The sequence below is a fragment of the Euprymna scolopes genome, chromosome 8, assembly GCF_053919585.1.
Source record: "Euprymna scolopes isolate OS-2025 chromosome 8, ASM5391958v1, whole genome shotgun sequence".
Taxonomy (NCBI): domain Eukaryota; kingdom Metazoa; phylum Mollusca; class Cephalopoda; order Sepiida; family Sepiolidae; genus Euprymna; species Euprymna scolopes.
Genome location: NC_136489.1, coordinates 63,652,749 through 63,670,939, shown reverse-complemented (window position 1 = coordinate 63,670,939; position 18,191 = coordinate 63,652,749). Strand labels below are relative to the sequence as shown.

The window sequence follows — 18,191 nt, the reverse complement described above, 5'->3', positions numbered from 1 at the left end:
TTCCTTATCAATAAGGTTCTGCATTTATAAAGAATTCGATGAACAGTTTCAACAAATCACAAAACATAATCCATGAGGAAGAACGTGTACAAAATCTTATAAATACATGTTTAGAACGGAGTTTAATATCGCAAGTTTAGTATCATATCAACATATACATGTGAACCCCAGAATACGGCATAAAAATTAGTAAAATACAATACGGTATATAATGCACATGTATATAATCAAATTATATTATACTTAACATAGTAAGGCGAAACAAATGTCTTAACCAGGTGTTGGAAATACATCGTATCCTGAAAAATTGTATCCTAAGCCACTGTATCCCACAGTTCTACTGTACACGCACAAGATCTATGTATCTTATCGTGAAGTTTCACAAACGATCATTTCTCTCCGATAGGCTCATAAGAGTAGTGGTCGATGGACAAAAATCGGATGACTGCAATATAAATGCTGGAGTCCCTCAGGGGTCAATCCTGGGCCCAACTCTCTTCCTGATCTACATCAATGACCCCCCTAAACACGTACTTAAATCATTCGTTGACATCTATGCTGATGACACTACCATCTACGGCAACACATCAAAGGCTGTAAATGACAAAGTTCTCTCGGATTCTCTCTCCTCTGATATCTAGCGCGTGGTTCAGTGGGGGAAGACGTGGATGGTTACCTTTTAATGCCCCCAAAACCAAACTCCTATCTTTACATCATCAACGCTCTGATCCCCATCTGGCATCAATTGTGATGGATGGCTCTCGTCTGGGTAAGGCTCCGTGTTTTGACAAGCTTCTGGGTTTGACCTTTACTCCTGATCTGAAATGGAACACGTACATCTAGTCTGTTGCCAAGGTCGCTGGAAATATGGTTGGATCCTTCTACCGCTCCAGAAGATATCTCACTACTGATGCAATTCTCTATCTATATAAAAGCCAAGTACGTCCAAGGATGGAATACCGTTGCCATATCTGGGCAGGAGCTGCTACAAACAGCCTATCCTGCCTTGACAGAATACAAAATAGAATTCGTGGCTTAGTGGAGGATGCCCTTTTCTCTACCCTGCAACCTATATCCCACAGAAGAGACGTTGCGAGCCTATCATTGTTTTATCGTTATTTCCATGGCAGGTGCTCGTCTGAACTCCAATCTCTGGTCCCCCTCGCCAATCTTTCACGAGAAACACCCGTCTAGCTGAATCCACTATGAAATATTTCCCTCACTCTTTATCTGTGCCTAAATCAAAACGTGGATTCCATGAACAAAGCTTCTTTCTTAGAACTACACGCCTGTGGAACTGTTCCGTCTGCCTGCTTCCCACCGGACTACAACTTGGATGTCTTCAAGTCCAACGTTAACAAATTCCTAATTAACCGCCCCCTTAAGTAAACACTTCATCAAATCTCCACACTAAAGTAATGTACTTGCAATGACCCTTATCTCTGAGTGGCTTCCGGGCCTTGATAAGTGGTGATCACTGTAAAAAAAATTTTTTTTTTAAACTGACCGTCATGTGTATTTCTATCTGTCATGCCGATGTACATTTGAATGTAATGATTTTAAAGCAGATAATACGCAATATCAATTGCTAAGCAGATTAAATTATTTGTGCGTTTAAAAACCTAAATTTTTAGTATGTATGCCTAATTTGACAAAATACAATTGTAACGACGGAACTATTAAACCTATCAGTGATATTGAACGAGGAATAAAAAAAAAACTAACTAGATTAATGTCTAATATTGTTGAATTTCAATTGTAGCTTGTTTGATGCATATAATAATAAAACTCGTGCCCTAATCTGAATAACGCTATTACACCCTGCCATTTTGTAACTTTACATCACTGGAAAGATAACTATTCCTAGAGTCAAAATCTGAAGCTGTATTTACAAATTACATGGCTGTCTCTTTTACTATTTGGTCATGAGATAGATCCGTTGAATCAGCTACTGATTAAATTTGGGAGTACCTACACCCTGACAGTGTCATTAGCAAGACCAACTATTTTTGTTTTTATTTTGTTAATCATGGAGATTGGACACCCAACATATGCCAGATATTTACCAAGTATTTCAGTAACTCTAACAGATTTAAGATTCTAATCGTTCTTTTGAGTACAATTGTTTGCATTTCTTTTGCACTGTGTTCACCGTGTGCGGAGATATATATATATATATATATATATATATATATATATATATATATATATGACCGATAGTTTATGAAATTCCTGTTTACGAGTAAGTCTTCTCTTATAATTACTATCGTTTATTATATACTAACGCTGATGTAATTGGACTTCATTGTACATGCTGTTTACAAAGACAGAAATGAAGTTTTGCCTTGATAAATGTTATTCACGCTATAATATCTGGGGAAAAATAAAAACGAAAATAGTTTGAAAAAGTTGCCATCGAAACCTTGAAGAACTTGAACAATACAGATACTTTGGCATAGTAAAAACACAATTCAATTTAGACTCAAAATTCACTTGAAGTTTGCTATTGTTTTTCTTTTCCCTTTGCGATACTTCATATTCTACAGAAACAAGAGTGAAAACAATTTTCTTGAAACCACTAAAGCCAAAAGCATTAAATAGTAGAAGATAGAAAAACTTGAATCATAAAACCTTTTGTTATCGGAACACGCTGGAAATGAATACAGATAACCAACCCAAATAAGTATACAAATCATTTCATTAAAATTTCGCAGCCGTTTATTTGAAAAAATCACTTTCCTCATGCTCACCTATTGATATTTATACTGCATCTTTGTCTAATTCAATAATTATTTGTTTAATAGAATGTGCTCGGAATTTCTGCCCTCAAGTCTAAACAAAAATCTCAACAATATAATGCAATAAACAAAGTTCTACAATGCATTGTTTAAGTCCGTATTTGTGGAAAAGCATTCTACTAATATCACTATACTCGACATGTGGAATTACTTTCTTGTCCATATTACCGTTGGCGCACGAACATGCGTACGCGGAAATGCAATTAAAACCAACATTTCCCTGTAAACGCTTCGCTTATTCCAATATATATTACTATATTTACAATAGCGTCCTAACTTTCAGCCACGAGGTTCCTTGTTTGTTCTTTGTTAAAAATAATACAATTTATAGACATAATTTTCACCACAAAATACAACTTAAAACTTTAATTTCATTGCATTAAGCTTTTGGCTTGTACTTCCAACAAATAGAGATAAAGTCGCGTAAATGTTATGTGGCATGCGTACATAACGTTGATATCAAGTTAAATATTGGGCCATCTAAAAATATTGGAATGAAGAAATGATCATAAGTTGTTTTTTTTTTATTCGTTTTACCCTCGTTTACAAATGTATACAAAATTCCTATGCGATATTGTGGCGTACAATGGGCCCTTTACAATCGGAAATTGTCAGCTAGCTTGTTAGGTTAAAGAGAAACGTCAATACATATAACAAAAATGATGTTAGTACATATAGATCAATTGTTAACCATAATATGGCAGATTTATAGATGCTTCGATGCATGTTTTTGATGTACATATTTCTTTTGATATTGCGAAATAAAATGTAGCGGTTGAATAAGACATTCTATTCCCAATGACCCAATACCTGTCAAATGTTTGATATCTATCTTTTCGTTTGAACTAATGATTAATGAAAGAATAATTATTTTTTAGCCCAATTTATTGTCAGTTCTTCTGAAACCCCAATATTCTGTGACCGAATAGAAATGAATATATTGGTAGGCTCAAAGAGACACTTGTGCAAAATATTGTAATCCATGATTTTTGTTAACGTCTTCATAGACACGGTTGTCTTGCATATTTCTGATGATAGGCCCGACAATCTCCTTAACACCGTAAGAATGGATGATTTGTGTAAATAAAAAAAAAACTGTCTAGTATGATAAATCAAACAATATGATATGGTGCGTCAAAATCGATGGGTACAAAAATACCGTGTCCTGGCTTAAATGCACCAAAAAATGTTTTTTTTTTTAAATAAATTTTGTCAATCTTCAGCGTATTCTAAAATGAAACGTCCTTTCAAAACAATCTATCTACGAGTTAATACTTGAAGCAGAATTAATTATTCCAACGTACTCGGATGTGTCATAAACAACCATATAATAGTTGATATGCTGTAAAAGAAACCATACAAGCCTGTTTTGATTTAAATCCAGACATTACAAAGAAAATGTTCTGATATACGATTTAGTTTTGTTGAAAATGTCTATATGTAGTAGACATGCATACGCTGGTATAAAAAAAATAATGCATATGTACAATAGGTAAATTAGCATTGCTTATTTACAATCTTAATGTGTTGTGCTTTCATCACAAACTAGTTTATTTATTAAGAATTATAGTTTGTTTAAATATTCGTGCTTACATATTCATATGTACATAAGTTATCGAAATGGTTTTCCAACGTGATTTTTTTAAGAGAAAAAAGAATTATGAAGCTGACTTATTTTAAGAAATACCAATGGAGTACAATACTGAAAAATAAATATCCGATACGTTCGTGATGTGAGAGCTTATTTTTCTAACGAAAATTAGGCATTATATTTAACAGCATTCGTTACCATGGTCAGTGTTTCACCTCATTTTTAGCTGCTTCAGTGGGTAACCGTGACGAAATAGCAATGCTGAATCTTATAAGGGTATTCGCCGGCCTTCCATAGTTGTCCTAGGTTTTGGCCAACAAATTAACTGGCGTAATTTGGGTCTGAGTGAAATTGCTATCTTAAGTCTAATCTTCAACCGTATAGAATAAATGCCTATATCTACTGCAGTCAAAGGCGTTGTGTCTACAGTCTCTGGTGAGCATTGTCTGAAGATATCGGTTTCAACTCTACCTTTTTGAGATTTGTAAAATTGGAATTGAATGAACTCCGACATTTATACTCCAAATTGCACGAGTCTAGCTATTTTATATACAATGCGAGGATGATTTATAAAAATTTGTCATAAGAAAATATTGAATTTCATAAAAATATTAAAATAAAATAAAATGTATCTTCCATATTTCAGACAATTCTCACATTGTTCTGAAAAAGATTTGTTATGCTGTTTAATTTAAACCTGTAAGACCTCAGTGTATACGATAATCGGATTGTATGCTAGATTGGTTAAATTACGCTTGTCTGTCTCGTGTCTCGGTCGGAATTTAATGTCACGGATGAATTGATGCCAATATAAGAATGTGCTCTCTTGTATAGGAAAATAGTTATTCATATACGGAATTAGCTATTCTGTAAAAATAGCTCAAATGATATCGGCGTTATTGACATTCATATTTTAAGTTATTTTTCAGTTAACCAAATAGAATGTGGATTCAACGAAAATGCGTGCAACTTTAGTTGGCAACCACAATCTATAGCAAAATTGATTAATTCTTCACTAAACGGTGATGCCAGTCTTGTCGGATCATTGGTGATATTTACTTGGTCATTAAAGGTAAATTTTAAATGGCATGCTTTTTCCCTTAATTCTTTGTATTTTTCTATATAATTTTCATATCTGAGACTGGAACTAATGCACCGAACATTATAAATTTAAAACTAAACTGACACCTGTTTACATAAAATAGAAAGTGATGCATGACATTACGTTTCTGTTATTTGCTTTTCACCTTAAATGCATATCATTGGCTCATCTCCACTAATTGTTCTAAAATATAAAGCTATTTTCGGCGAACTAATGTGATTTGCTAGGAAAACACTCCACTTAACGGTAGAATAGTCTTCCTGATGGTTTTTGTTCGAATTTATATTACGAATTTCACATACGGTGGATTTCACCATTTTGTTTAAAAAAATACATTGAAATTTGTAGTATTTTTACACCACTCAGTTTACAATCGTCGAATTTTCGATGTCTTAACCTTTCGCGTAAACTAAATGTTATGGTTTATCTTAAGAGTGATTTATCTGAATATCTGAGTTTTGCAAATTATCGAGAATCTGTATTGAACATGAATAATTCGGACCCGATACTGATACCCCACTATTAATAAACGTACAAAATTTGAATTACAAAATTTGAATTTCAAAATTTGAATTTCAGGCTAATTTAACTTTATGTTCTAGCAGTATAGATTCTTTCAAATTCTTTAAAAAATGAAGCAATTATGATTTTAAAGTTCACATTTGTTCTGACTGCAGGATCAGACATGCATTCACTCACACATTACGTCAGTTTAAAAGCACCAGTAACAACTGCCCCACTTACATTATCCAATATAATTATGTACCGTACTGAACAAAGGTGTAGATTTATATAAATTAAATTCTTTATATTCTTTCTCTTATTTTATTTCAAAAAGGCCTTACGAGTTGAAAGTATTTAATTCTGTGTTGAATGTGACTATGTAATGGATGCATGTCTTAATAGCATTAAAACCAGTCTAATGCAGATGTTGTGTTCCGCCTGTTTATAGTCTGGAATTTGTATGTTTTATTTAATGTTATTTGAATTGTTACATGATAATATAGACCCAATCATGTATTCTCTAATGCAAGCTGTTACATATTGTTCACTTCAACTCGTTCATAGTGTCTACACGTTATACCTAAGCTGGGAATAGGAAAACACTATATTGATACAATTAATTAAAATATGCTCAATTCATGATTTACTATGACCCACTTCCATAATTTCCTAAATCTACTACCATCCGTAAATTAAGTAGGAGAGCATTTCTTATAATATTTCATGTTTTGTTTTCTCTAACCTGGTTATATTTGCTTTACGAGCTGAAACATCCAAGGTTTAGTAGTTCTAAATAAATCCTTGCCATACGACTACCATTGAATATGTAAGCTTATTCATATTTAATATCATCTTTTCTTAATAAATCGGCGTTCCTATTTCGTACACGATTTAATATTTAAACCGAGCCACTTTACACTTATATTTTCCAAAATCAATTTTACATTCCTTTCTATTTTGAAGGACGGTAAGAAGGCCATTATTCTGTCTCCAGTTGTTCCCTTTCTTGGTTCTTCATGCCTCTGTGTCGATTATTACATCATTGGAGTTTCCAACTGGAATGTGACTTTATCTGTTTCTGACCCGACTACCAGTGATCAAAGAGTTCTATGGTCATCAAATGGCATTAAGGAAGTGACCGGAAGAAATAATAGAATAACCGAAGAAATTAACGGTTCTTTCAGGAAAATTCAGGTACGCAGATTTAAGTTCTATTTTTCTAATCGAAATATAAACACTACCATAAGAAATATACTGGATGATTGGATGTATTGCATCACTAGGCAGGGATTGATATTATCTTGTTACATTATTAATATTCAGATACATATGGTTCTGATTCGCGTAATATGACGTCAAATACCGCAGTGATAATATACTAAAGTTTTTTTTTATATTTCGTTAAGGTGTTCTAGAAATGATGAACGAGCAGAGTGCAGATTAGTAATTATAAGGTCACTATTGCACATGTAATCGTTTATTCGATTGTAAGTTAAATATATTAAATCGTGTACATAATTATCGTAATCAAAACATGTATACTATCTAAAGTTCAATCAGTATTTTCAAAATAGATTGTGCGATGTTTTAATATTGAAAATAATAAATGCTCTAGATTTTACTATCCCAGCCTCTCTTACAGCGTTAACATTTTTTTCGCGAGATGATTTAACTGAACATTGTATATCATATCCATCCTGGTGTAAGTTATTACTCTCTAGCAAGCTTTTTTTCTAGTACTTCCATTTTTTACCTGTTATGAAAATTGCAATCGTCCTTGATTTAAAAAATTACGGTGATTGAAGAAAATATTCAACTCCTAAGAACTTAGTCATGTTTTCTGCAAAAGAAAGTGTTAGATAATGAATAGACTTCAACGACGTATCACATAGACCGCTAAATAAATACATAAAAAAATAATATTCCGTTAAATTATGTCATGAACTTGTAGACGTTTATTTATGTTAACAAATTATCGATTTCTCACTTAAGTTTTCTTTGTATAACATTTGCACGAAAGTAGCGGGTTAGACGTACATCTAACTTATGGTTTAAGGTAGAAAACTACACAAATTCCAAAAATGGATGTTTTTAGTCCAATTTACTTGAATTCCATAAAATTTTAGATTATGGATCACGACAAAATTCAAACTGTTTATCCCGTGATAATACGAACTATGGAATTAATTTTGTTAGTAAAGGTTTTCTGTTTTAGACAACATTATGAGATACTATACTAATAGAATTCTCTACATGGAAATATATTTAGGTGGACGTCTCTTCAATCAGATAAAGCAAATAAAAAAGGATTTAAAACTAATTACATTTTTACAATTCGTAAATTAAACGTGTTACTTTATTGGTGTTTACTTTCCATCAACTTTGTCTACCTGTGATTTTAATCTACATCAAATTGTTTAAAGGACTCTGGGACTAGATGTGTTTTTGTCATAACGATAAAGTATGTTTTTCATAAAAAATATAGCAGTTATTGCGTTTGCATTTTAAATTTAAATCACAAATAATTATTTCGAAAAAGTATAATCAGCATTTGTTTTCAACTGAATTATGTGAAAAGTGGTAAACAATGCAGAGTATGAAGTTGTATACTGTGAAGTATACTAAGTAATATTCGTCCAAAATATTTCTCAATAATACGTTTCCTCTGCTAGCTGTACAATAATAAAGCTATGCGTATTCAAGAGGGATACTCATTGTATTGATGTATTTTTGATTTATCGAATATAGCAATTGCAGATAAATATACAAATTTTCCAGAAACCTCCTGACGCTTAAGCTGTGCTATATTCTAGTTTTCGTTATTCTACTTTCGAAATATATTACGCTATTTTGTTCGATTATAAGTTTTATGGTATTTAGTTTTTCATGAAAGTGTTTGTCTGTAACCTTTTTCTAACATTTCAGATTCGCCTGTCTGTGTTCGTACCAAATAATTCTAGTTCTGTCAGTCTGTTGGCTATCGACCACGTAAGGTTAACTTCAAGTTCTTGTAACAAAGCGCAAGGTAAGTTTTGCCTTATCCTATGAGATAGCGTATTTTTGATCATTTAATACTTAATAGAACATTGAGTAGAGATCCATTCTTGACTTGAATCTGTTTTATTGATGAAATTCAAAAATATAACGTAAAGCATGTCTACAAGTAATAAGAAACGTACGTTCATATTATAGAATTTTTTTTAATTGGTTGTATTCATCGACGTATTGTTATTACTTGGTGTAATATTGCCTTAATATAGTTTACGGTCAACGCATGATACTGAAAGAAATCTCAAACTGCCGAATGTATGTGGCAGGGAAATTTCGAATGATATGACTGCCCCTTGAAATGTCAAAGCATATTTTCTTTAAAGCGTTTAGTAATTTAAGACTTTAAAATTAGTTAATCCATACAACTAAATTATACTATGACGTAAATGTTTAAAAATTTAAATTTCAAACTTACATATTGCTTAATAACAGGTCTTTGATAGGAATTGTAATGCATGCGATGATGTCATAATATAGTGTTATGTCGAGTAAACACTCGTTTTATGAGCAGATTGGCCAATAAAACATAAAAAGCGATCTGATCCGAGGCATCCAAGAAGAGCATCAGATTTGCTCAAGAATAAAGGTTTTAATGTGGTTTTATCAAATTTGGAAGTTGGGTTTATCATTAATACCACGCTTGTTATCTGATTATGGACACCAATGAGCTTTTAATTTTTGCGAGGAAACCATGGAAAATATATACCAAACTTTACAACTTTTAATTCGTCACTTCTGTTTAATGTATATTAAATTAGTCTCGCGCTATCCGTTACGATATAGAATAGAACGGACGTGCCTAGTATATACGCTGTTGTACAGAGAAAATAGTTTCAATGATGAAGCAATGTCGCCAGATTTTATATTACAGAGTTTAGTGTAGAAAGATGCAATACTTAAACGGTCATATTTATTTTAATAGCAAAATTCTTGAACATAGATAGCAGACTATCAGAATCAAGAACTGGTAGGCCAATTGATATAGTTTAAGACAAAATTATATTAGCAATACTCAATTACTATTGCATTGGAAGTGCACATGCTTTTGATGTAAGATATCCTATATCTGCAACCATATAGAGGTTGTTTTATATAGGTATTTTTATTGATTTTGAGACTCCTTTCAAATGAATTCTACATAATTAGATATTTGATCACCGGTAAATTTTAGAAAACTTGTTTTATTTCGGTCAGATCACATGCATTTATATTCGTGTAAGTTTACCGCTGAAGAAATATATTTCTATTACTAGCAGTGCCGACAATACAATACTGTAGAAACCGCATGCGCGATATTTTGACTTTAATACTATAAAACTGCAGATCGATTTTGTGTTAACTATTATTAAATACTTTTATTAACAGTTCGTCTACCGTTCGTTTGTGACTTTAATCAATGGTGTGGTTTCGCTGCTGATCCTTCTAATGATTGGAAAATTGAATCGAAAGGTGCAATATTCGGTCCTTTTACAGGTTCCTTCTTCCGAAATAAAAAGTTCCTTCTATATCAAGGAATATTGAGCGTAAGTTTCAAAATTTACATTTCCAAATAATGTTATATATAAAATCATGACGTTATGTATCATTGTTGACAGGTACGTTGCAGGGAAGAGAAAATGATATGTATGAACAGTTTAGAGTGGATTTAAATATATTAATTTATAAAAAAAATATCTTATGATGTGAAACCGATAAAGAAAATTACTTCTCGGCCCACATTTGTGTGCGAATTGAAAATACAGTAAAAAAAAAGCTCTGAAAGCAGTTCATAATAAAACGGTTATAGCTCGAAAACGCAATCAAATATTGAGTAGCATGCCTACATAATATCATCTCGTCAGCGTCAGACAAGGCCAAACTATTTGCAAAGAACTTTGCAGCTAATTCTACCCTATGCGACGAAGACCATCAACTCCCCATATTTCCTCCTATAACACAGAACAAGCTAGGTAACATACAAATATCCGTGCATGAGGTCGCCAAGCTAATAAAGAACCTAGATTCCAGTAAAGCAACTGGCCCTGATGGCATCCCAATTATAGTGTTAAAAAAGCTTCAACCAGAACTTGCTCCCATACTTACGAAACTATTTAAGCGCTGCCTTAAGGAGAAGTGCTTTCCGACTCCCTGGAAGACCTCATCAGTTTGCCCTGTATTTAAGAATCCAGGTGATAAGTCCTCTCCCTCTCAGTACAGACCTATAAGTCTCCTGTGTCTTATGAGTAAGTTGCTGGAATCCATATTAAATAGAAATAGTCAACCATCTCAGCAGGAATAACCTTCTTAGTGACACACAATATGGTTTCCGCTCTGCATGATCTACCGCAGATGTGCTGACGGTTATATCCCACAGGATTAGTGAATCTCTTGACAAAGACTTCCTTTCTAGGGCAATTGCTCTTAACATATAAAAGGCCTTCGACAATGTATGGCATAAGGGTCTACTTCACAAGATTTCCAGCTACGGTATAACTGGAAATGTTTTCTCAATCATTAAATCATTTCTCTCCGATAGGCTCATAAGAGTAGAGGTAGATGGACAAAAATCGGAGGCCTGCAATATAAATGCTGGAGTCCCTCAGGGGTCAATCCTGGGCCCAACTCTCTTCCTGATCTACATCAATGACCTCCCTAAACACATACTTAAATCATTCGTTGACATCTATGCTGATTAACCGACCATCTACAGCAGCACATCAAAGGCTGTAAACGACAAAGTTCTCTCGGATTCCCTCTCCTCTGATCTCGAGAGCGTGGTTCAGTGGGGGAAGACGTGGATGGTTACCTTTAATGCATCCAAAACCAAACTCCTATCCTCACATCAACGCTCTGATCCCCATCTGGCATCATTGGGATGGATGGCTCTCGTCTGGGTGAGGTCCCGTGTTTTGACAAGCTTCTGGGTTTGACCTTTACTCCTGATCTGAAATGGAACACGTACATCAAGTCTGTTGCAAAGGTCGCTGGAAAGTTGGTGGGATCCTTCTACCGCTCCAGAAGATATCTCACTACTGATGCAATTCTCTATCTATATAAAAGCCAAGTACGGCCAAGGATGGAATACTGTTGCCATATCTGGGCAGGAGCTGCCAAAAACAGCATATCATGCCTTGACAGAGTACAAAATAGACTTCGTGGTTTAGTGGGGGATGCCCTTTTCTCTACCCTGCAACCCCTCTCCCACAGAAGAGACGTTGCGAGCCTATCCTTTTTTATCCTTATTTCCATGGCAGGTGCTCGTTTGAACTCCAATCTCTGGTCCCCCCTCCACTGAATCCACTGTGAAAATTTTCCCCCACTCTATATCCGTGCCTAAATGAAAACGCGGATTCCATGAACAAATCTTCTTTCTTAGAACTGCACGCCTGTGGACTCTGTTCCGTCTGCCTGCTTCCCACCGGACTACAACTTGGATGCCTTCAAGTCCAATGTTAACAAATTCCTAATGAACCGCCCCCTTAAGTAAACACTTCATCAAATCTCCACACTAACGTAATGTACTTGCAATAGCCCTTATCCCTGAGTGGCTTCTGGTCCTTGATAAGTGGTGATCACTGTGTAAAAAAAGTGTACGCTAGTTAGGAACTCTTCATTCATTACACGACTTTGCCTTGTAGTAGGCAGACCTTGCTCGCTATAAATTTACTTCATACGTACATATCTAAAACTTTGTACATATGCATTTGAAGTTTTACCAACCAGAATATTACGGTTTTGCGTGAGCAAACGAGTGCTTTTTTTCTTCTTCTTTATTTCTTAATAGAAATTTGCATATCGACCTAAGTGGCTGGGATATCCTAAGTTACAACTAATAGAAAGTGATATTCCTAGATCTGACTGGAAATCCCCCTCTTATTCTTATTCGCATTCAATTTTGCTTCGGATTAAGTTAACCCTACAAAATCGGTTAAATTTCCGATAACTTTTAAAATATTCCAGCATTATCATTGTCGAAATTTATTCCTTCATGTATTTTTCAATCATTAAATATTCATTCTTATATTTTCTTATATAATTTGCTAAATGAAAATGCAAATATGTTTTAAAGAGTGTTATTTCTATTTACGAGGTTTATTTACTAATAACCTAGAAGCTGTTGTTAATAAGAAAAATGATTTTATCTTTTTTTAATATAATTAGTATTTCAGTATTTTTATTTTGGAAAGGAAATTAGATTATTCATTCAGTTACATAAATGATAAAATTTAAGCAACATTCTAATAGGATTCATTTTTGTAATTATCCTGAAAATCTGCTCTGCTATATAAAGCTATAGCTTACACGTATAAGCAATTAAATGTCAATCTTATTTTAATTCTTTTAATTTATAATCCACTCTATCATTGAAATATTTGCTTCTCGTATACCTTATAAAACCTAATCAAAGCTCTTTAACGCACAAAATTTGCTTATTAAACGGAAGGATCGACCAAGTATACCCATGACACTACTATAGTTTCTATTAAATTCTCTGGTACTACCAGATCAGGCTGCCTATTGGCTTCCTTAGACGAAATGCCCCTACATCGATTTCTGTTTTTGTTTTCTATTCTCTTTTGTAAAACTTAATCATGTTCTACAAAAACAAAATAAAAACAGCCCCCTCCCCTTCCCCCCTCCTTTTTTCCTTCCCTACTTCCCGGTTGATCCTGTCGGCAGGGCATTAGAATACGCCGACTGCCCCCCTGCAGAGGGTAAAAGTCCCTCAACGAAGCTACCTGTTGGCCGTGGGTGGCAACCCGTGATGCCTAGGAAAAGGATCCGTGGCTGAGCAACCGATGCCTAGGGAAAATAAAGGTATCTGTAGCAACACTCTACTTTGGCCTTGTACTAGGCTAGACGGGTGGTTGGAGAGGCCCGAACCAACCAATCGGCTAGTCATGTCAAGCCCTAACACTTACACTAAAAATGTCAATTATAACATCTAAAAAAAAAAATAAAATAAAATAAAACTTAATCCAAAGATAATACATTTCATTACTACAAACATAGACAAACCAGTTAAGTGTTAGAAGGCGATGGCAAGGGCCAATCAATTGATGAGACAAAAACCACACAACTGCTCCCTAACTAACGTTTCTATCAAACTGGGAAAGAAGAAACTAAAGGAGGAAACAGGAAATGATGGAACAAACGCAATCAATTGAGTATATCTCTTTTGTATCCCTGGGATGAAAGGGCGAATGGGTTTCCCCCCTAACATCTCCCAATTTCGGGCTCCGTGGAGGGTGGGGAGCAAGAGAGATGAAAATCTAAACAAACTTCTATGAATATAATAAACCCAAACAAAAAACCCAGAAATCAAAAAAAATACTACAAAATCGACAAGAACCCACTCTGACGTAACCAGCTCAGACAGTGAACAAGAATATAACTATGAAATAATTGATAAAGAAAAATATTCAAGATTCATAGTAATCGAAACTTTAGAAGAAAAAAAGATCAGCGATCTTTCTCCATTCTTAATTGAACAAATTCTGTCTCAAAACAGCAACCCAAAAACAGCAAAAAAAATGAAAAATGGCAATCTACTTGTCACAGTCGACAACTATAAAGACGCAAAAAACATCTTAGAGATGGAAAAATTCCATATCTATAACTGCAAAAGTTATGCTCATGAAAGACTAAACACATCAAACGGCATTATAAAAAGCCATGAATTAACCTTGGCTACAGCAGAAGAAATAGAAAATGCCCTAAGAAAACAGGGAGTAATCGATCACGTCCGAATAAACATAAAAAGGAATGGTCAAACCATACCTACAAAAACCTACATACTAACTTTTAATACACCAAAAATTCACAAAGAAATAAAAATCGGATACACAATAGAAAAAGTAGAACAATATATACCAGCCCCTCTGAGATGTTATAAGTGTCATAAATATGGACATAGCAGAGAAGCATGCAAAGGACAGAAAGTATGTGGAAAATGTGGCTTAAAAGAACCTAACCATACTGAAAGTGAATGCCCAAACGAAACAAAATGCCACAATTGCCAAGAAAAACACCCAGCATACTCTAAAATATGCAAAATCTACACAAAAGAGAAAGAAATAGCCGAAATAAAATGCAAACAAAACGTGCCCTTTCCTGAAGCAAGGAAAATAGCAAGCTCTCGAGAAAAAATAAACACTTACGCAGACATTACAAAAACTTCAAACCAAACCCAAAACCAAGACCTACTTAAACTAATCTCCGAACTCAAAAATCTAATTGAAACTTTAAAAAACTAACCAAAACGAAAACAAGAAACAAATACCAGTATCTTTGAAAACTCAGCAAAATGATCTAAAACAAGTCCCAAAGAGCAAAAAAGAACCGAACAGCAAAAAACACAAATAAACCGTGAAAGATCCAAATCACGTACAAGGACAAAAGCAGAAGATAAAAACACAATATCTGGAAAGAGGAAACAGAACGAGAAAACACAAATCCTCTTTCCAAAAACCAAAGCAAACAAAAAAACAGACAATATTAATCGAAAATGAAAACAAATTTGAATTGATTGAAATCGAGTCACAGGAAAAAATCTAGCTCCAAAAACAGAACTGACCAGGAAGAGAAAATGGAGACTGAGGAACCAAGCAGTTCAAGTAAACACAAAACAAAAACCACTCAAAACACAACAAATCAATAGAACAATAGATATAAAAACCTAAACAAAAACCAAACAGAAAAAAAGGAAAAAAAAATAAACGAACTTACTTATGGAAATGAATAGAAACATCATACAGTGGAACTACAGAGGCATAAAACCAAACTACGAAGAAATCAAACATATAATAGCACAATATGACCCCAGCATAATTGGCCTACAGGAAACTCTTCTAAAAGAAACATACACCATCAACTTCAAAGAATACCACATCTACAATCAAAACAACAGATCGCAAGCAGATAATCGACCCACAGGTGGCACTTCAATTATAATTAAAAAAAAACAGATACCACATATAAAATTACAACTCCAAACAAACCTACAAACAATAGCAATTAAAGTTACACTTCACCGACCAATAACTATTTGTTCAATATACATTCCACCTAAACATAAACTAAACAAAACCGAAATTGAAGATCTTATAACACAACTCCCCATACCTTTTATATTAATGAGGGACTTCAACGCCCATAACAAAATGTGGGGAAGTGAGAATATTAACAAAAATGGGAAAATCATTGAATCATTACTGGAATCACCTGAAGTAACTATATTTAACGACAAAACACACACATACCTTCACCCAGGCACAGGAACGACATCAGCTATCGACCTAACACTATGCTCCCCCACAATATTTATGGACTTCAAATGGGAGGTACATAATGACCAGTGCGGCAGCGATCACTTCCCAATTTTTCTCAAAACCCGAGAACCTACAACAGAAGAATAAAAACCAAAATGGCAAATTTATAAAGCTAACTGGACTGAATTTAGTCAAATTTGCACAAATCTAATTAATCAAAAAATAGTTAACAAACCAGATCCTATGTTAGCTTTCACCAATACACTAAACGGAATAGCAATCAAGACAATCTCAAAATCTTCCACCAAACCACACCCAAAATCAACGCCATGGTTCACAATAGAATGTAAGCAAGCAATAACCAACAGGAAAAAAATGCTAAAACACTTCAAACAACATCCTACAAAACCCAACCTTCAAAAATACCTACGAGCAATAGCACGCTATATTATAAAAAAAGCAAAAAAGAAACCTGGCAAAACTATATTTCCAAATTGAACAACACGCCATCAAAAAAAAGATGGGAAATAATAAGAAAAATAACTTGAAAAAAACTTGGAACACCAACAAATAATATAAGTACACCAAATGGTAGACAAACTATAGACAAAAAAGAAATGGCAAACATAATCGCAAATGAATTCAGCCAAAACTCATCATCCAACCACTACTCCTCCAAATTCCAAAAATATAAAAACAACGCAGAAAAAGAAAAACTCAATTTCACATCCAATAACAAAGAATACTATAACACCTCTTTCACTATAACAGAACTAAAAAATGCAATTCATAAAAGTAAAGATACAGCTACCGGTCCAGACGACATCCACTATCAATTTCTAAAACACATGCCAGACACATCTCTCAACATTCCCTTACAGATAATTAACAAAATATGGTGGACTAACAATTTTCCAACACACTGGCTCGACTCCAATATCATCTTAATTCCTAAAGCAGGAAAAGATCACTCCAACCTTACCAGTTATCGTCCTGTCGCCTTAACAAGCTGTATATGCAAAACAGCAGAAAGGATGGTCAATACAAGACTAATGTGGTATTTAGAAAAATATAACCTCATTTCTACACACCAAAGCGGATTTAGACAAAATCAAGGTACTAATGACCAAATTATTCGGCTAGAAACATATATTCGTAACGGTCTAATAAGAAACCACCACGTGGTCTCAATCTTTTTTGATATCGAAAACGCGTATGACACCACGTGGAGATATGGAATCTTGAAAGATATTCATAATATGGGAATCAGAGGAAACCTAGCAAAATTTATCCAAGAATTCCTATCCCACAGAACATTTAAAGTATGCTTAGGAAATACAACATCAGATCAACACACACAAGAAACAGTACGCTACCCTGTAGTACCCCTATCTGCCACCCTTTTTCTAATTAAAAGCAACGGTATAATCGAAAATGTTAAGATGGGATTCGAAAAAACACTATTTGTTAATGACTTTTCAATAACTTGCTCATCACCAAATATGCCAACTATTGAAAGACAAATGCAACATTGCCTTAACAAAATAGACCTTTGGCTTAACCAAAATGGATTTAAAATGTCCAAAAGCAAAACCACATGTATCCACTTTTGTAGGAAACGAAAATACCACCTTGACCCACAGCTCAAACTAGATGGACAACTAATACCAGTAGTACAACACACCAAATTTCTAGGGATCATTTTAGACAACAAACTAAACTTCAAGGAGCACATTAACAAATTAAAACAAAAATGCTTAAAAGCAATAAATATCTTTAAAATAGTATCAAAACTAGATTGGGGAGCAGATCAAGCTACAATGCTCAAAATATATCGCTCACATATCAGATCCAACCTGGATTATGCTTGTGCCATATACAGCTCTACTTACAAA

The 18,191-nt window shown here is 34.1% G+C and overlaps 1 protein-coding gene across 1 annotated transcript in view; it reads left to right on the top strand.

Annotated features, from left to right (window-relative positions):
- LOC145284045 (uncharacterized) overlaps positions 1-18,191 on the top strand; it is a 107,566-nt gene that overhangs the window by 72,712 nt on the left and 16,663 nt on the right. The window contains exons 17-20 of the mRNA XM_080133128.1: positions 5,319-5,461; positions 6,959-7,189; positions 8,921-9,020; positions 10,412-10,569. Coding sequence (XP_079989254.1) covers positions 5,319-5,461; positions 6,959-7,189; positions 8,921-9,020; positions 10,412-10,569 — 632 coding nt within the window. The remainder of the gene's footprint in view (positions 1-5,318; positions 5,462-6,958; positions 7,190-8,920; positions 9,021-10,411; positions 10,570-18,191) is intronic.